A 20,507-nucleotide genomic window follows, 5' to 3' on the forward strand; every position below is an offset into this window, starting at 1 on the left:
AAGCACAAACACAACAAGAAGAACAGAAAAAGTTGCGTTGCGTTGAAATTGTTTTTAAAGGCGTGATAATGCGACACGCCCCTCCCGAAGACCGAGAGCAAAAATAGCAGCATAAAACATAAAACAAGGGGGCACAGCATAAATGGGAGAGCGCGATTCGAGTGTGCGAGCGTAACGCCAGTCTGTTTCGCTCCCTTTCGTTTGCCAGTCGCCATTGTGGGAAATTATTATTGCCCCTTTTTTTCGTTTGTAACACGAAGACGGCGAACGCCTTTTTCCCTGTGGCGCGAGTGAGAGAGCGTGAGATGGCTCAAGTGTGGAAAATGTGTTGAGAGGAAAAATAAGACGGCGTTGAGAGGGAAACGAAGAAAAGGCACATGCGTGGAGCAAAATAAACGGTTTCTTCTCGGCTCTCGGAGAGCGTGAGCGGCATTTGAACAAAAATTCATCCCCCCAAACAACGGCATCCCTTCCCAGTCGAGAGGGTGGTTTAATCTTTATGTAGAGCCGCTAGAGATGTGTTGGTGATCACGCACACCAGAAGACCTAACGAGATTACGGTTAGGGGGTTGTGAGTAGAAGAAGCACATTAATGAAACGATTGAAAGGATGCTGCTATAATGAAATTAGCTAAAGAAAGAGAATGCCATTTTTTCATTTAAAGCTTCCAAAGCAAACATTCAATCCAGGATATTCAAGCTAGAAAAGCGGGGAGTGAAACACTGGAGACGATTAACCTGCACACGCAGCGAAAAAGAGTAGTTCATCTTAAAGACTCGCTTGGATCTTGTGGATCAATATCGATTTTTCCACCAAAAAGGTAGCCAGACAAAGATATTTTCCTACACTGGATGGCCTAAGGGGTCTGGCATGTCTAAATGTGTTCGTTTCGTCTCAGGCCATCTCCGAAAAGAAAGTACCCCCCTCAGTACCAAATCTTTTGATGCTGCGCATAAGTTTCTTCTCAGTTCTCTCCACCGTGTGCACACACAGACACAGATGCGAAAGTGAAATTGAGGTGGAGTCTTGGTTGGTACGAAGCCGTCCCGTTGGTAAGAATCCATCCAGGATCCGTGGACTATTTTATGCAACCCAGGAGAATTCTCATTGCGCAAAAACGTGTATGCCATGTACGATTGGGCTGCTCTTAAACAATTTTGCGCCTCCCGACACCTCCTGCTGCAAGCAACGCCGTACCCCGGGCACTTGGGCAAGTGGTCCCAATATATTGAATGGAATGGATACATTGAACTGATTCTGAGTTCGTTTTTTGTCGCCTCTCTTTCTCTCTCGCATCTGGCAATCGCTTTGGTGAGCGTTTCACGTTTTTCCTAATGGAAATAATCGATAAACGCCGAATAACCCCAAATTGTTTTTCGTAGAATAATATCCCTTAAAAGACACACAGACACATACACAGAAATAAACAAGCCCTTTCCAAGGCGCCATTTTATGTTCTCCATTTAATTGGCTTTTCATGGAAATGCTATTAGAAATTAATGCCACCGAGTCTCGCCCGGGAAGGGACATCGCATAATTCACCATTTGCGTTTCACGCGTGCTTTCGGGATAGCGTGCTTGGTGAGTATTTTTGGGAAAATACAATTAACACATTCGGTAATGATGAGCTACAATCAATTATTCAAAAACTTCAACCTCCAATATGAACGCGCGCACTTGCTGGCGCGTTTATGTGTTCGTCATCATTCATCGAGTCGTAATTTGTGTTCGGGTTTGTTTTTTGGCCCGGTCCGTTTGTCCAGAACAGAGTAATCACTTTTAATCGATCGCTTATGGAAAATAAATCCTCCCACACACACACACATACACGTGCACGGGAGAGTAAATTTGTGAACCCTTAACTATTCGCCCGCGTGACATGTGGTCAATCGATTAGCGTTCGATTTAGCTCACGGGAGCATTTACCGCCATTTGGGCTGTGAGGCAATAAAATATCCCCCCCTTGAGTAGTTTTCCCATCCCCATTTTCCCAACCCGGTCGCAGGTTTTGTTACGCTGGAGGGTCGTGGGGTATAATGATCAGGAATAAATATGGCCGGGTGCAACCAAATTGGAATTTTATGGACCACCTTTCACTGTAACAGCGCTTTTCTCGATTGCCGATCGGGTGAGTGGTGTTTTATTCAGTGCAATTGCCGGGCTCATTTTCCACGGACCCCCGACTGTTCCACCCTGCGTTGACGGTTGTCAAAAGTTCATTTATTTTCGGGCTAACATTAGCTGGCGGCTCACATTGCGTTACATTGTTTAAGACTATGGGAAACAGTACCCGTACAAAAATGGGCCTCTTCTACGCTTTTAAAGCAAACGTTATTGACGATAAAGCGGGTGGATAATGGATGGACATTCGGTGCCATTTTCCAACCAAGAAAACGCACTTGGGGTTTCATCTTTTTATTAGGTGCGAATGGAAACGATCGTATTATGGTAATCAAGCTAAGAAAACTTAGATTACTATTCGGCGGTGGAAAAGATTGGTGGAAAACAATGGACAGTTTTCCTTTTGGTGGGTTGTTATTGTTTTGAAATTATTTCTGCCCCCGCACAACAATCGTGGAAATGGATTTTAATGCGATCAAACGGACCATGTGAAATGGGAGATTGTAATTATTTCAATTTGAATAATGTTTAGATACTTTTTGGTATTATGTGTGAATATGTAACCCGAGCTATTTGTGGGTTGAGGAACATTGTGAGAAAAGGAATGAACTAACATGAATGAAAAGCAATAAAGAGCCCCGTTTGTTTAATAATATGTCACATTGAAAAGTTCTTTTGTAATAAATGCAACTATATCAAGCAAACTATAATCCATCAAACATAAATTATATGTCTTGTAAAAACACTTTCTTTTTTCCACAAAATAGTGTTTGTTTGTTTTCGCTCATTCCATCAAGCTGAAGAACGAAATAAGCGGTCAGAGATGAGAGACGTGAATTAATAAAGTGAAATGAAACAGATAACATAGATGAAAAAAAAACTTCAATTATGCCAACAGCCAATTTTCCCTACGGACGGCGGGTTGTTTCTCCCATTTTCTGCTCTCATACTTTTCAACACAATTATAATACATTCAGCACATTATACACAAAGGTGAATGTGGTGAAAAATTATAGCAAAACGAAACAAAAAAAAGCAATGATTGCAAAACACAAAAAATACTCCAAAACAAAACAAAAAGAAATACAAACACACAGAGCGGGAGCAAGAGCATTAATAAACTCAACGCCGGGCTCTATTGTCGCGCTGGGCAGCATAAGGGCATTATTATGTTGGGGCAAAATTCCATTCCACCACGGCACACAACCGGTGCAGCAGTTGGCAAGCGGCGGCCCACCGATAATAGAGCTCCGCCGTGTTATTTATGAACGTTTCAGATAACAAATTGATTAAATTAATTAACTTATTCGGAAAATTAAATTAAAATGTGCACATGGGCACACAACCATGGGCGGATAGGATAGGTGAAGCGGGCTGGTGGTACATAGGAGAGCTCCACCAGGGCCCACATACACACATGTTCCTCATTTTATGTTACTTATGTACAACCGATGATGCTTTGTTATATTGTGTTTGGGGCTGGGTACTGTGCGCCATGATTGCCGAAACAGCTTTATGTTTTTTTTTTGTTTCGAATCAGCTTCACATTGTTACACAGCTCTCGTGGTTATCGGTGTATTTCATCGAATTAACAATATGTGTTTGAAAAATGCTCCATAATTGTGGCTGATCAGCAAGGCAACGCAAAGAGAAAGAGAGAGAACAGTACGATAGGGAAAAAAGCTTCAATCCATTATGTAAACGCATCGCTTCTACATCATTCAGGCAATCAAAAGCAAACGAGGGACACCGGCTACAGTCTACCGTTACTATTGGTTCCGGTGGCCTCGTGGTATCCATTAAACATTAGAACCTCCGTTTCAGACCGCTCTCGACCATTTGTATAGTGTACCGCCCAATCGTTTCGTTCAATTTGGCTTCATTTTTCGATTATTTGACCCTCCGTTCGATGAACGGATTCTCCTTCGCATTAATATTGTTTTGATCATGTATTTTAGGGGTTGGGGGCAGGGAGGATGTTTGATGTAACATGCGTGATATTTGAAAGTTTAATTAAATCAATTTCATGAAACATTCTATCACATCAATCAATCACACCCTAACGATAAGTCGAAACATAACGTGTAAACCGTATAATTACTAATATTATATACCAGTGAGAAAAAAATCACTAAACAGAATAATAACACCAACCATTATTAGTGATAAGGAATCACACCTTGTCGCGTCGCCTTCTTTACTACCACGTTTTAATAAAAATCTACCCGATGTAGATAAAACTAGCTTCAGCCACAAGCCGCTTACCTCGTACATTGTAAAAGCTCCGGGCCGTATCTCTGTCCAGCCATGCACTCAGAGCACTACCAGCCGGCCCAGCTTCGACCGTACAGCTCGTAAAGCTATGAATATTTTGCAATTAATTAGCTTATCTTCCGGCTGGGCTGCAAGCAACGTCGCGCGCAGCCAAGCAAAACGGCCATCTTTGGCAATTTTCTTTTAATAACTTTAAACGTTAATTGGAAGGTGTGGAGAGTCGCCGGATAGATCGGCATCGATAAAGCTACGTCTGGAGCGACTGCAAAATGGTAAACTAGCCGTTTTTGCGAGTCAAGGCGAAGAAAGGATCTCGGAGGATCAGCTATTCATTTAATTAGGTTGCTCGATGGAGTACCACGCAGCATACAAATACATAATTCGGGCTGCATTTCCCATTTGTTGCGCTTATTTTTACAACGTTTGCTTATTGTATTCCCGGCGAGTGCTTGATCACGAGAAAAGGAATGCCCACTCAGCATTTCACGAGATGCGGCAAGACAGCACGAGCTTACAATAACTTAAATACAATAACATGTGTATGTGTGTGGGAGGGAGCTATGTTTAAATTTCCTACCCCATTTATGATGTTAATGAAACAACGAATACAGCACGCCATCTTTGTGAGCGAAAGAATGGACCCCGAATACTCCGTAGGTTGCAATCATTCGAAAGCTTTTGCTGTTCCAAGCACCCACACGAGCATCGGGACTCTGCTCGCTCTGTGCTTTCAGTGGGTTGAAGTTTAATTTAATTCACTTGGTTTTATCTGATTCGATTAGATGGGTCTGTATGTGTGTGTGTATGAGTGCGGGAGTGTGCAGCGAAATGTAATCTAACGCTCGCCGAAAGCGAGGAAAACCCAACCCCAAAGCACCCTTGGGAGAACGCGAATGGGTAAAGGGAAATGGCTTTTACCTTAAGCTTTAACCATTCCGCTGTCTCTTAATTAGTCGTTTTACGATAATTGGTCTCTCCCGGAGGAGCGGCATCGCATCGGTTGTGTAAGGCATTGAATGGGGTAAATAAAACAGTAACACCGACGCACATCGCAATGAGCAGCAACACATGTAATGTGAGTGTAATTCCCACCGCCACCATCCACCGGTCGCCTTTGCACCGGTGCTTTGCATCCATCACCAGAGGTTATTATTCTAATTTGAGTTTAAAGTAATCGTACCTTTTAAAGAAGACGCACCCGTGCGGGAATAAATGCTGGCTGGTGAAGGTGGTTGTTATGCCAAGCGATATGACATGTTTGCTGAGGAAAGAAATTCAAAAAAAAAACGACAAGCAATTAAAGCGAGTGAACTCACGCAAGCTCGATTACATCGCGGTGAGCAAGTTGATTGCTATCGTAGTACAAACTAGTCATATTTTTCGGTGAAGAGCAACCATTGTGGAAGTGTTCAAAATGATCTTTTGATGTGGCGAAGGAGAAGTTGTACAAATAGAACTCGATAAACTATATTTTAAGCAATATTTTATTGCCATCTACATCTATTCAGTAGAGAAACAGTAGCCAACAATTGCAATCGAACAAAACATGCGACATGAACAACTCCATAAAGTCGTATGGAGATGCTCCATCAAATAGCACAGAAAGTCCCAGACAAACATGACATCGAACAACGAAATGTGATGCAGTCTGATATGTCCGATTCCCACCTATGAACTGTGTTTACCTAGACGAGTGTTTCTTTATCTGATAGTTCCACATTACTGCTGATTGAGGCAAGAGCACCCTTCCTACAGTGTCTTGTTTGTCCAATACACGTGTTTGTCTAATGAAGTTATATCTGCAGGATCTGCACATAGCAGGGTCTAGATAAATGGACAAATATTACAAGATACTTTCTATTTTCATGATCAACGAATTGTTCTTTGAAATTAATAGGCTCCATAAAATATGTGCAATAATAATGACACAGAGTCTTATTTATTTACTATCTTTGGAGGAATATCCAGCCTTGATAAGTGAAGTGATGGCATTTCAATACAATCAGGTACCATCTACGAAAAATATTGTGAGAATTCATCATCGGCATTCTGCAATCCCTTCAACAACTCAATGATTATTCCCACGCTTTCACAGCGGCAAAGAAAGCAATGTTACACAAAACGAGAACAGATTATCCTCGCAAATGTTGCTGTAATCCTTTAAGATAGCTCAACATCCAACCAACCCCGGATGGGTTCTACCATCAGGACCCATGCTGTATTCCCCAGTAGACATGAGAAAGATTTGCCAGAATGTTGCTTCATATCGTTTGTCACACAAAGCGAATGACAAGATAACACAAATCCCTGCCACACTCATAAGAGTAATGTTGCTTCCAGTGCTGTAACTACCTTTGATGATCAAAGATCCGGTGATCATGTTACGCCCATCGCCGAGCCGACCGCAATCATCTATTCCCAAAAGTCCAACCGTACAATCTGCATGCCCAGGAGTCGCGTCGGCTTCTATCTCGATCCTGTCAACTCGGGATGGTCTACAAAAAGTCAAACCAATCGAAATGGGAAAACTGGTGCTGATGGTAGCATGTAATTACCCAATCGCTACTGTAGGGAGGAAGGAACTCAAGGATTAGCTCACGCTTCCCTTATTTTTACCACGAGAACGGTTACCACAAGCGTTCCATTCACGGGAAGGTGCCGGATGTTGTTAGGACTGGTAGTCAGACAAAAAAAACCAGAGCTAAACCATACACAACACAATGGCAAACCCGCAAAGCACACACAAACACACAAACTTCCCAGACATCATCACCCTCCCGAGGGTTGGAGTAAATTTATTTACTTTTAATGCCTTTATCCCGTAAAATTATCAAACGCATCACCATTCATCGGGACAGAAGCAAAATGAGACAAATCGCGAAATGCTTACCTCATGTTGGTCTCTCCGCACAACATAAAAAGCCACCCCTATCCAAATATTACTCCCATCGCATCTTAATCGCTTATCGGAAATTGGCTGATCGAAGCGTGCGGGGAAAAAAAAGGGGCCCACACGATAGTACGAAGCGGCGCTTCTCACCGGACAGGTCGCGTGCACCGTGTTACCCCTTGTCGGAACTAATCCGATCCATACGGTACCGATCTTCACCCTTCCACCAATGGCCAACGTCCCCGGCCGTGTTTAGCACCCGCTCGGTGCAACAACAACAACACCGGAACACAAAAAAGACCATCGAGACCTTTTATCACTCCCGGGTAGCAGGGCCACGACACGTGGCTTCTTCACAGCTCGGCATGGAAATGGCACCCAAACCCATCTCGGCAAGGCACGTGACCGTAGACTTAATTTTCCACTTTCTTTGTGCAAATATTTATATCAATTTGATACACTTACTTTGCTTACGCGGGTGATGGGGTTTGGGCAGAGCACACTAATATCGTTGTCACAGGCACTCATAACGCTCGGGATGAAGGTGTTTCTTGGAGTTTCCGTAATTTCTGTCTAGGACATTCAGTCTTTTTTTTGGAAAATAAAATTAACTTAACAAAACTACCTTAAGTTATAGAAACTTTTCTGATGAATTACCACAAACACTATTTGAGATAAAATTTTAAAATGTTCCCCTCACTCTCATTGTTCCAATCACAGCCTCATGATTTATTCACCATTCAAAGCAGGCGTGACAAATTGGGAGGATTTACACCACGATTCGCGGATTTAGGGCCGTTTGTCGACTTCCATTTTTGCCGCTCCGATAAAGTATCTCAGATCATGGAAGGTCGCGTGGCACGACGCGTGGAAGAGAAGGAAAAACAAGACCCCCGTAACATTAGATGTCGATGCATCAGCACCGATAAGCTCGTTGCAAGAGATCGTACGATAAATCTTCACTTAATTTAATGCCAAACGAATAGGTTTGCGTGTAGCAAATGTGAGGCTCCTTGATAGCCGAAGCTAAGCGAAGAATTGCATCATTTTGCTGCGGGATTTACACCACAAAACAATATTTCATCACATTGAATAGCAAATTAGGTTTTTCGGGTGGAAATTATCTCGCACATAATTTAATTTTTACTTTTGTTTGGTTAGCCAAACAACAACACGTCGCCTTCAATCGCTTGACCCATTCCCTGATTCCGTTGCACGCGTTGTTTGGTGAATTTGATGTCCGTGATGATTGTTACCGCTGGATCGGTCGACCGGAGTTTAATGGCATCTAAATAATTCCACAAATTAGCTGGCGCGATAACAAACCCAACAACTCGGCTGCGATTGCTCCAGCGTTGGGTGGAGTGATGGGGGTGATAAGGGCACCCGGCACTCGGAATGGGAACGAGAGCAACAACTATTACAGCAACAAAAAAAACTGCAACCACAACGCGACTTCTTCGGTGGTCGAGTGGAAGTGATGTTGTCATTTGTTCGTTTTCACTTTTGCCTCGCATTTACATGGCGTGTTTACTGTACTCCCGGCCAGCTTGCAGCCATGTGCCAGCCTGCCTGCATGGTGTTTGTCCTCGTCCAAAAAGGGCAACAAGGGGGCAACAAGTGCGACCGTGTCACCAGCCTATCTGCCGTTGCTGCTCCTAGTGCCGTTGCTGTAGAGTTTGATTAAACCAAACTGCAACGGTTCTGATTCCCTTCGTAGACGGGTGGCCCGAGAGTACGGGGGAACACGGTCGAAAAATAATTGATAATTTTTCAATTTACTCTGCGTGCACGGAGCATAGAAAAATGGAGACCCCCACCCGCCAAAAAAAGGGCGTACAACAGCCTCATTGCTCGATGGCTTCGTTTTGCTGTCACTGTTAGTTTCGAATCAGGCACGACAGATGATTTATGCCGCAAGTTGCCAAGTTGGTGTGCTTGCAGGAAAAGAATGGTACGAATTCAATGCTATAAAAACATTACACTAACCTACACTCGTACACGCACACACCCATACCCGCGATCTCGGGGGACATAACTCAGAAAAAATATAAAACTTTTCAAATAAAAATCCGGATGCCACAGCCACAGCCAAATTGGAAAGCATAATCAGCACACTGTGTTATTGTGATTTTGATTTATTAATGGTTTTCTGGCGGTTCTGCACTGTACACTACACGCCCGTTCTACTACGTTCGCGCAGAATCGTGCAAAAACGGTTTGCAAATTCGTGCAAAAGTAGCGAGTGAGTCGAGAGCGATTGCTATAAATTATCAGCCAGAATAGTAAACGGAGTCGTGAAATGAAGAGAACAACCAGGAAACAAAAACGACTGCAGGTCAAAATGGTTCTGGCCGTGTTTTTTTCCATCAAGTGTCAAATACGGAAGGACCAGCAGTGTAGGTAGAGTTTTAGTAGAATCCCAACCGGACGGTATGATGCTGTTCGCTTGCCTAGGGACATTTCTTATCTTGTATTTTCAATTGCAATCAAATTGGAAACAGCAACAGAACGAAGCTAGAATTGGGCACGTGGTGTGATAATTCGCAATTTCGCTCTACTGATAAGGGGGTGAATTAGATTTGACTTTTTTGCAACTACGCCCCGGTGTCTGGTGAATGAAATGGGATGAAAATTCAATTACGAAAAGCATAATGAAGAAGTTATCGTTAATGCTTGCAATGATTGTTGTGTAAACTTTTAGTGTGCAAGGTAATACCTCCAACAAAAGCTTATAATTCGAAATTATTATGTATTAATATATAATAAGCTCTAGTAAGCTCACAGTGTCAAAAAGCGATAAAAATGTAGCTGAAATGTAGCTGCATATAGCTTCGCCACATTCTACAGAATCTGCCGCATTGAAGTTTTTTGTTTGTCCTCGAATTCATTAGTATATCAATCGCAAAAGGACACAACGCAAATAGGGGTTGATTCACTTAAGCTTGAAACGATAAAACGCATTAAAATGTTTCCACTGCAGTTCCTTTCGCACCTTCTGTGCAACGCAACCACAATCGATCTCAATTTCTGGTGCAATATCTCAATTTGCGCTGAGAAATCTCTTTGCGATGTGCACCGCTTCCTCACTGCGAAAGATAACTGCACACCATAAATGCATGATGAATGGTCAATTTCGCTTATTGGCCGAAGTTGTTCTGGATGCAGTTTTACTCCCCTTAGGCACACTTAAGTCAACCTTAATGCAATCCTTTTCCTCGTACGGGCGTTTGGGCCCCCTCCACGAATTGCGTGTTTAAATTTAATTTACCAAATAAAACACAATCGATTGCTTTCGGAATCTGTACCGGTGAATGGTGAAAGCTATAAAATAGCACACGATAATGAATAATGCACAATCACTTAAAGAAGTGAAGTTATCCTTCCCTCATATGGAATCTCCGTAAGGGAGGCCTCAACCATCCGCAAAACCATCTGCTGCGGATGCGGCTGGATGGTGAAATGGTGCTGACATTTGAGAACCAAATATGGAGGCTAATAATTAAATCCATTCGACAGCACGGAACCGACCATCAAAATGACAGCAATTTTCGCATTCTGTCGCGAAACCCTTCCTGAAATGAAGTGTTGATCATCGAGCGAGTCTTTCACTTCGATCGACCATCAGTAATGGCTGTCGAAGAATGAGCGACAAAGCGCTACCTTTCGGCAAGTTGCAACAAATCGCTGGCTTTGCGTGTTGCTGTGTCCTTTCGGCGCTGTATTTATTTACGCTTATTGTTTCACATTCATACCACAACCCTATACTTACCCCCGTGGTGCATTTTAACTTGTTGCATGACGATCATCATCATCAGGCAAAAAAGAGGGACAGAGAAAGGCACTGCATAGTTACGGGCGCTAGCAACCTTCGCCGAGGTACCAGAGTCTCATACTTTCGAATCAATTGCAACCTTTGTGGACCAATTGAGTCATTTTGCTATTACGATAAATGTGCTCGCCATCATCGGCTACATGATCATCATCTTTGCGCGCGCAGACGCCGGTTCGATCGGGACGCGTCGTCGTTGTTTACGTTGGCAATCGTTTTTGGCTTGGGTTTGGCTTTGAGGTTCCGTGTACGATCATTTTCATCGCTTCATTCCATCCTTTCGATTGAATAACGCGCGGCGCAGTCGATGGCGATCGACGGATGCTTGATGGTGATGACTGGACCATTCAAAAACAGTTAGCGAACGCCAAGCACAAAGGTAGAAAACGAGCGAACGCGCCGGACTGTAGTAACCGCTCATCTCTTTCAATTATTTCATCCATCACCGAGGACCGACTTAGGGCAGGATCGAATTAAACCCACCGAAAACCCGTTGCATTTGATGAAGCTGGCCCCAAACAAGGATGACCCCTTGTCGTCTGAGTGTGTGTAGCGTTTTTGAGGTGAAATCACGTTCGCCCATTATTTCTTGCGCTGCCCGTAATCAGTGGCCCCGCACAAGTGTCCTACGGTTCGGCGCGAGACCATGTTTTCCGTACCGAGGTAGCAAGCGCAACCATTAACATTTATTAGTTTTCAGTTTGCGTCCAATTTGGATCGATAAAAATCGCATCCATTTCGCTCTTGCGGTCGGCCGGTCGATTGTTTTGGAGCATTATTTCAATAAAGCGCAAGGGCGCAAGCGCGAAACGTACCACACCATTAAGGCGATGGGGTATCCGAAAGAGGGGTTGCAATGGGTGGCGAGCGAGAAGGGACTCAAATTGCTCAACAAGCGAGGAGTTTGCGGTACGAAAATGGATTCGATCATTTCCGTTCACTAAATGCCACACAGTGAAGCACAAGATTTGTTGCGATTAAACAATTAGCCGATCCCAAAATTGAAATTACACTTACAAAATGTGACTCTATAAAAAAATTAAAAAAAAAAATTGTCAAATTGAATAGACAATAAAAAATCTCCTTTAAAAGAAATAAAAACCATGAAAACTTTTCGTTATTCACGTGCAACCATTACACGATATCCAAAAAAACTCCAACAGCTGCAAATTGTAAGCTCAACAGTGTAAAAAACACGTACGAACAATGTAAAAATAATGCATAATAACTACTATTATTAAGTGTAGGCAGCCAGTCAGCAGAGAGAGCTGAAGCAGCGCAGGGGTGAAAAAATATTAATAACATCCAACATATAACGCGGTCGCAGCACAAACCCGCCAATCTTTAGAACACACAGTCGCTTAAGGTTGATTGTATTTATAATGATAATGGTGCTGCAGCGAGATGCACATTTTAATTTAGCGTCCTACAGATTTTCGGACGCGAAATTTCAATTCGCGATTTCAAACACACATTTCTGTGCAGCGCAGATCGACCGGGGAAGAGATTGGTGCTGGTCTGCTGTACTTTTGATTATTAAAAGCATCGAAAATACTCGAATCGAGCAACGTTCGAGCCGATAAATAAAAGTAAACCCTGCTCGATCGTTCTTCTATTCATTGCTTATACTAACAGCCCTTGGGCGATCGATCGCCATCACCTCTTCGCCGATCGGTGCGAGAAGAAGAGATCGCTTCATCGCATCTTTATCATTATTCTGATCATTTTCCCCCCACATTTTCCGCACTCTCGGGCGACAATTCGAACGTCCTTCATCCTTCAATCGAACGGAGCGATCCGTCGGACGGTCGGCCGATCAGCAAAAAAAAAAGGGAATAAATGAAGTCATTATAAAAATTGAATTTAATTTGAGGCAGTTTAAATTTATGGCCTCGCGTTGCTGCGCTTCCTGCTTGACAGTGCATCCCGTTGGCCAAAAACCGGGGCACGAAGGATGCCCCCGAGCCTCATCTTCGATCGACCGATCATTGTTGCGCTTGCTGTTGATTTTCATTTCGGTCCGCCCCTGTGCCGTCAACAATTTAGTCTTCAAGAATGGAGAAAATTGATACCTTCGCAACCGGCCCGGGCTACTCCCGGTGAGGATCGTCTCCCGGTGCAGGAACCCGTACGCAGCTGGCTAGGGCATCAATTTGGCGCACCCAGAACCCCAGCTGAACGCGAGCGGCAAGGGAAACAAATTATGATGCGTCTTCAGCATGAGCATCAGTGTGCCACTGTGCCACGGAGGTGTGGGTATCAGCGTTCCAAAATATGAGCACAAGCTTGTACTGCATGGAGACCTATTTGAGCCGATCTCGAAAACATTAAGGATGCAAATGAGGAAGCCATTTCGGAGCTTCTTTTTTTTTTTTTGTTTGCGAGAACCCGAATTGGACGTAGAAATTGATTTGCTGCCTTCTTGGACTTGACGAGTATCCTCCAGAAACGGAAAATTGAATTGTTTCCTAATGATTTTAGTCACGCAACAACGCACCCAAGTGTGTATGCCACTTTAAGTCATTAATAATGATAAGGAAATTAACGGAATACAGGGAGATTGAAATGTCTAACCGTCAAGAGTGTACCTTCTTATTCGCAAGAGTATTCAACAAGATAGCTTAAGTCCAGATCTCGATCTATCGCAACAATTAAATCACCAATGTCAAGATATCATTGTCACAATTAATACGAAACCTGCGTGTTGCAACCTGATGCTGATCCTGTCCAATTTTAGAGGAAACGCCCCTCAAATCGGTCGGCTTGACAGTGAAGGGACTTCCGAACTATCCAAACCCCAAAAGAGAGTCAGGAAAGAAAAGCGACCTTCACGACTGATCGGCAAAAAGGATCGCATAGATTCCCAGCAGGAGCCCTCTGTGTTCCGGCGAAGGATACCGGGAAGGATGTCAGCCATAAGGCTTCCGGGCATTGTCCCGTTCCGGATTCTGGCTCGGTTGGTCGGAGATATTGAATCATCGATAGAGGGAATTTAATTTGGCTAGGTATTTGATCGTTTATAATAACACCACCGCTTGGCTATCATTATGTGTTATTATGTTTCTCGTGCGTTGTATACACCTCATCCGATAGACTAGAACATTTGGGTCTGACTGTAGCGAATTGATTCTGCCTTTTGGTGTGTTCGAAAAGGAAAAAAAACAACACCGTAAGGAGCTAATGAAATGAATGGCCTTCTACAGGTGGATTTCTTTCCTCTGTGCTCGGGATGTGAGCCGTACCGCCGTCAGAAAGGATCGCGATCAGGATGTAGATTGAAATGAAGTAATTTGCTGTGAGGCTAATTAAATCATCAATCTTTCCGTTTGTGAACACAGGCGGGGTTCAAATTGTTTGCTAGACCTTGGAATTAGGGATCATCATCATTATGTTAGGCAGCTTTGCGTCCATCAACCGGACAGACGAGAAGACCTGTTCGACGGAGAATTCAATCGAACAATGTTGTAATTATTTAAGGGAAAAAGTTTTTCTATAAAATGAAATCATAAAATGTTGATTGGGTCACCGTAATACAGTATCGTTATGTCAAACCAAGGATGATGCGAATGTTTTTTTCCAAAGCCCACAAACGTTTCCTATTCAACCTCAATCGTTACGTTATCTATGCGTTACTGTTTCATAAATAAACAACATCCTACGCTTGCCACGTTCATGACACGAAACGTGGAAAATTATCACTCCACCCGAATGCTCACCGTACGACATTTGATTAACACCTGTAATTGTTTGATTTATGGTACGTTGCACACCCTGCACGGTGACAATTGGAGTGCGTGTCGGTAGACTAGAACCTAGCCTGAGTTCACTTTTTTGGGGGTTCCGTGTTGCCGTGTGTTGTCACACGCAAGTTTGTTTGCTTTCATAATGGATGAACGCTCCAGTGCGGTCAGACGAAATTAGCGTGCACTGTTGGGAGAGGAATGTAGTTTTATAGCTCCAGTAAGTCGCCACAATATGACGGCGAGTCGAATCAATCATCCGTTCGCATTTATGCTTGCGAGTGAGATCAGAGTACACAGCTTATCTTTAATAATCCGCCCTTATCCATTAGGGATCATTTATTGCACAAGCGATCGTAATTTAAGTAACAACACAATGTTACTAATGGAAGTAAATTACAAGCGATGTCAAACGATTGTCTCGATCTCAATGCATGGGCACGATCGTAATGATGATCCATTTGCCGATGATCAACGCGAACGATGATGCGACCTGGAACTCACCGCCAGAGCTCCGGACGAAACATCGTGTGGCGTGACGATAATAGTAATTAATAAATAAGTGATAATTTACTAACCAGTCGCTTCCAATTACACGATAAGTGTGGCCGTGTGTGCAGCTGTGCGTACGGGAGGTGATTCCGTGTTAATACGTGTGTTTGTACGATCCAGTGCGCTCCTCGCCACGGCTCAGTGATTCGGATCATTACTCGTTAATTTCAGATGTACATTTCTTTTTTCCACACACATAAGCGTATATGCTTGGCCGGATTTCGATCCTAAGCACTATCGCTAGATGTCCCACGTCCAAAATACCAAAGCTGTCAGATTGAAGGATGTTGTATAAAGCTTTTTTTGTGTGTGTTTGAGCCACTCTTTCTAATGCTTCTCATTTTTTTCACATTTTCTGTCAGTCTGTAATTTATTGCTGCATTTGTTACTCTTTTGACTGGTGTGTGTCTTTTTTTTGTTGTTTTTCTAAACAACTTTAAACTATCAACCCACCGTTTCTTGGGGAAAAAGCGGATGATTATCATTATCAATTTTGCCTATTACCGTGACAGCGCTGTGTGAGACGCGTCAGTTGATAAGGTGCCCAAGAAGCAGCGTGACAAGAGCATTAAGCAATCTCGTTGCCATTTCCAGAACTTAACGATAAGGCAGCGCGAGTAGTGGAGCATAATGAGAAATAGATTACGCATTGGTTGAAAGTTGATTTATATGACAAGTGTTTCATTAAGACATCTTTTTTACTTCTCTGGTCTCTATAGCAAAGAGGCTTTCACTGCGATAATTGTTTGTTCTGAGCGAATGGTGTTAAACATAATTTATTACATATTTTCCAAGTGTAATAATTTATATTAGGAAACTATCATTGCAAGCGACTAATTATTTTCCATCCTGCACATTGATTCGTGAAAAAATGGTGTGTGAAATAATGGAAACTATTCGAACCGAACCGAGTCGAATGAATTATTCTACTAAGTAAAAAACGCAAATATTACATTTCCTTTCCCTCTCTTTACGCCATAGCTAATTGGTCACCGGCTAGGCCAATTTTCTGTCAACTCATACATTAGCGAGCGTGTTTTTTAAGGTCGCTTTTCACGAGGATATAAAAACCATGATGAAAAATACGAATGGTTGATGTGAAAATTGTGCTGACAGCCGCGTGCTGTAATCGCCCATGTCCAATTGTGAGCAGCTTTTGCTATTCGTCACGATGATTCAGGCTAACCGTTAGCCCTGTTACCGTTCAATAGCATTCGATTGGATAGCCTAATGCGATGAAGAAGCTTCATGTTTAATCGTTGCTCGTTAGTTGTACCTTACACGATTTCGCTCTGTTAGCCATTTGCACAATGGTCCTTTACTCCATTTTAAAGTTTTGGCTTGCCTCGTTACCCGTTTCACAGCAAGTGAGTTCCTAGTCGTTTTACTAATGTTGTACGTTATTTCTATCTTCCTTCCTACCCGAATCGAACAGGATCCGCCGCCGATGGGGACGACGAAAGCAGCGCATCGAAACGAAGACGCTCGCGAACAAACTTCAACTCGTGGCAGCTCGAAGAGCTGGAACGAGCCTTCTCCGCCAGCCACTATCCGGACGTGTTTATGCGCGAGGCACTGGCAATGCGGTTGGATCTCAAGGAAAGCAGGGTAGCGGTAAGTAAGGATCATGCACGGAGAAAGAGAAAGATGGGGGAGGTGGACTTAAATCATCCACCAAACAATCTTCCGCAGCAGCACCAGCAAAAGGGTTTTTTGGGGCGGGAAAGCGTTTCGCCGGGCGACGCGCGAAAGGGTCATTTCGGGTGAGATATTTCGCCGATCTTTGCGACCCCGTTCACATCCCGCGCAATAGATGCGAAGATCGTATCGCGCTAAGGAGCAGCTAGCGATTTAGTAATAATTCATCGCCATAAGCAATCCCGTGGAGAAAAACGATGACATTTTGTGACATAAATTATGCTTTATGTTTGTGTCGTGTCGCTCGTGGACATTGTATTAATATGGCCAATCCCGTTCACACATGCAATCTCATTCATGTATTCATGTATTGTTTTGCCCATTCAGCCCATATCGCTGATGCGGACAACGGGAATGGCGGCAGCAAGAGAAAATGCATTTAATTTCAATTTGGAGCCTCATAAATTTTGATCGTATGGAAAATGATAGGGAAAATGTGTGCTGCGTCGGGAAAGGAATTAGTACCAGATGCAATTTTTATTATTTTTATAAAAAAAACATTTCCCCAAGAATGTGTTGGGAGGCTTTTCCGTTTTTGTTTCAAATTTCCCAGTTTTGGGTTTAATTAAGAATTATGGTTTATATAGTTTTCATTATTTATAGAAGTCCTGCATATAAAAAAGAGCACATTGCTGAACATGCAATCTACCCAGAAGCTAACCAACTAAGTGCATCTTTACGACCATTTTATTCTATTTTAATCAACAACTTTAACGACATGACCGATTGCACGCAAAATTATAAATTTTCAACCCTCGAAATCGTTCCGACACAGCCACCCCGACGATTCTGTGAAACTGAACCTAATCTAATTACAATGAAAAAATTAGCTTCTTCAAATAAATTGACGAAACCCCTCCAACATTAAAGTTTGCCCATCTTTCAGCCCAAGCACCAAGACCCAGCAATATGACAATAATAATAAAAATAATCATTCCTACGTTTGTCACAATTATTGTAAAGCGAATGGAATCATTCAGCAATAGCATCCCTACCGGGGTTTGTTTTGCTTCTGCGACACAACACCCCATGGTGGAGGGTTAATATTTTCAACAACAAACTCGCGTATCGCAACTCCGGAGCGGTACGGAACAAACGAACCTCTATCCTCTAGGTGTCCCGCTGTTTGGTAAAGATTTTCCAAATCACTTGCCATCATCTGCGACAGCGCTGAACAGTGCCGAAAGCATGGCAGTTGGTTGGAAATCGCCCCGAAGGAATTCGTAGGCCCTAGTCTCCGCGCAAGGCAAGATTTTCCCCCAATGCTAGGCAAACACTCAATGAGGCTGTCACACCTTCGGTGTAAATCCCAAACAACAACCACATAAATCTGTTCCCGCCGTCTCACTCGGGGCTGGTGGAGTTTTTCGCGGAATCAAGCCCAAGTTCCTCGGATGGCCCTTCCGAGCGCCCTAACGATGTTGCGCCTTTTGCCGGTAGGATCATTTCAATTTGAACAGATTCGCTCGTCCATGGCGGGCGCTTGAGCTAACCTCAAATGTGCTATAAATTATTCAACATCTTTCCCGAAACGAAACGAGCAAAGACGGTTCGGGATTCGACCCGGGTAGGGTGTAAGCGTAGCCTGGAGGATAGACTTATGGTAAAAAGGTTCCAAAAGCGTACGAAGGATTGAAGCAGGGAGGAAACATCATTTGTTACAACAATCGGCGTCACAGGACCGCCAAACAGAGGCGCATGCTCGACAATCGAGGAGGTATTTTCACTTGCCCGGTGGTTGCCTTTCTTCGACATTGTGCTGTAATTACGACTTTTTGTCTTGTAATTATCTTGTTTTACAAGAATTATGTTTTTGGGTACTTCACTAAGAGTATACAGGTGCAGATCTTCCAACACAATGTCTCCACGAGAAAAGGTTCACGAGTCCCAGAACTTATAGTACATTAAATAGATATAATTTTATTTCGTATACTTTCTTGCAAATTCCCTTGATTTTTGTGATTTGGTTTGGTGATACAACATTGCATACCCTTCCAAAAGACACAAACCAGAAGCTGCATTACAAATCCCCCAATAAACCAACCCTCCTGTGGAAGAGAACCCTCGCTGGTGAGCAGGGTTAGGACATCGTGGTTGCACCCGACCAGGAGAAGGAAACTTCATTACCCCTGTTTACTTTTCACTCAAACTCTCCGGAGCTCATTCAGCATTCGGTGATAATAAAATCTGTTCCCATTTATTCAACTCACCATTCTGATATCCTCCCTGGATGTACTGACCACCAAGTAAACAAGTGGCAAGTCCTTGCGGAAAGCAGCAACTCGCCTGGTACAAGAGCGGGTGGTAAAACTCAAACTGTTTTGCTTCCCTACTGATGATGCTGTGCCTCCCGCTGATTTTTTCATTGACTTTCATCAACATCTACAACCTGAGCAGCCCTGAGTTTGTGGTAGCGCAAATGTAATAATCTAGCATAACAACAATATTATTATTACTTAAATCCCTATTGAGGAAAACGCAAGCTTCCGTTGGCAATTTTTGTTCCACTCCCTTGCATCGGGAGCGTGTTTGAAGTTGCTTGTAGTTGGTTGTTCCTCTTTGTGATATCTGCCGAATTAATTCTACACGGCTACCTTCCCTTACGTGTACTTGGGGGAAATTACCGGTTAGCATCGCGAAGGACATGGTGTGTTCCTTATTGAAGGGCGCGTTTAAGGATGGTGATGAATGCAACACTATATTGCACAGGACTGGAATGACTTCGGATGAAGATCCATAATTAACTGTTTCACAACAAGAAAGAGCGTAATGCAGTTGGAAATTTGTTGAGGGATACTATAGTTGGGTTGCTACATGTTCAATAATAGCCACGAATAAGTGGGAATTATTCCTACTATTCTTGTAAACACCTAATGTTGCACATCTTGTAATCTGTATTTAAAACCCTGGAATCCTATTAAACCTCAGCAAAAATGGTCACCAAGATGAAGCAAGAAATGGCCCATCAAGCAGGACATTTACTCGTCACAGATGGACCAGCAAGCACACTGATGACGTTGCTGATGATTGTTTTCCTTCCCAAAATCGATCTTTACACCTTCGCCTCCGCACCAGTCCAGCTTGGCATACAACTACAACCAATCTCCTCATCATAGCACCCGAGGGACCTTCCCTCCCTTATCAAACACACAGCGAAAAGGAAAATGAAATCAGCCTCATTGACTTCAACCCAACACCCCATTCGGTTGCTGCTGCCTTTGTCTCTGACGTTCGACAAATGATCCTTGGCATTGGAGGGTTTGGCGCGCAAAGATGTGAGCCCGAGCTATTCTTGCTGGTGGTGCATTTTGCGGGTGGCTTGTGGTTTTCCGTACGGCAAAACACTACCAACATCATATCATCTCCCGCACACTCCCTAGCGCCCATCAATTGACCGAAT

General features: G+C 43.3%; 1 protein-coding gene across 1 annotated transcript in view; it reads left to right on the forward strand.

Annotated features, from left to right (window-relative positions):
- LOC128309987 (homeobox protein unc-4-like) overlaps positions 1–20,507 on the forward strand; it is a 57,634-nt gene that overhangs the window by 21,384 nt on the left and 15,743 nt on the right. Inside the window, exon 3 of the mRNA XM_053046513.1 lies at positions 16,845–17,023. Within this exon, the coding sequence (XP_052902473.1) occupies positions 16,845–17,023 (179 nt within the window). The remainder of the gene's footprint in view (positions 1–16,844; positions 17,024–20,507) is intronic.

Source organism: Anopheles moucheti, chromosome 2 (assembly GCF_943734755.1).
Source record: "Anopheles moucheti chromosome 2, idAnoMoucSN_F20_07, whole genome shotgun sequence".
NCBI classification, from domain to species: Eukaryota; Metazoa; Arthropoda; class Insecta; order Diptera; family Culicidae; genus Anopheles; species Anopheles moucheti.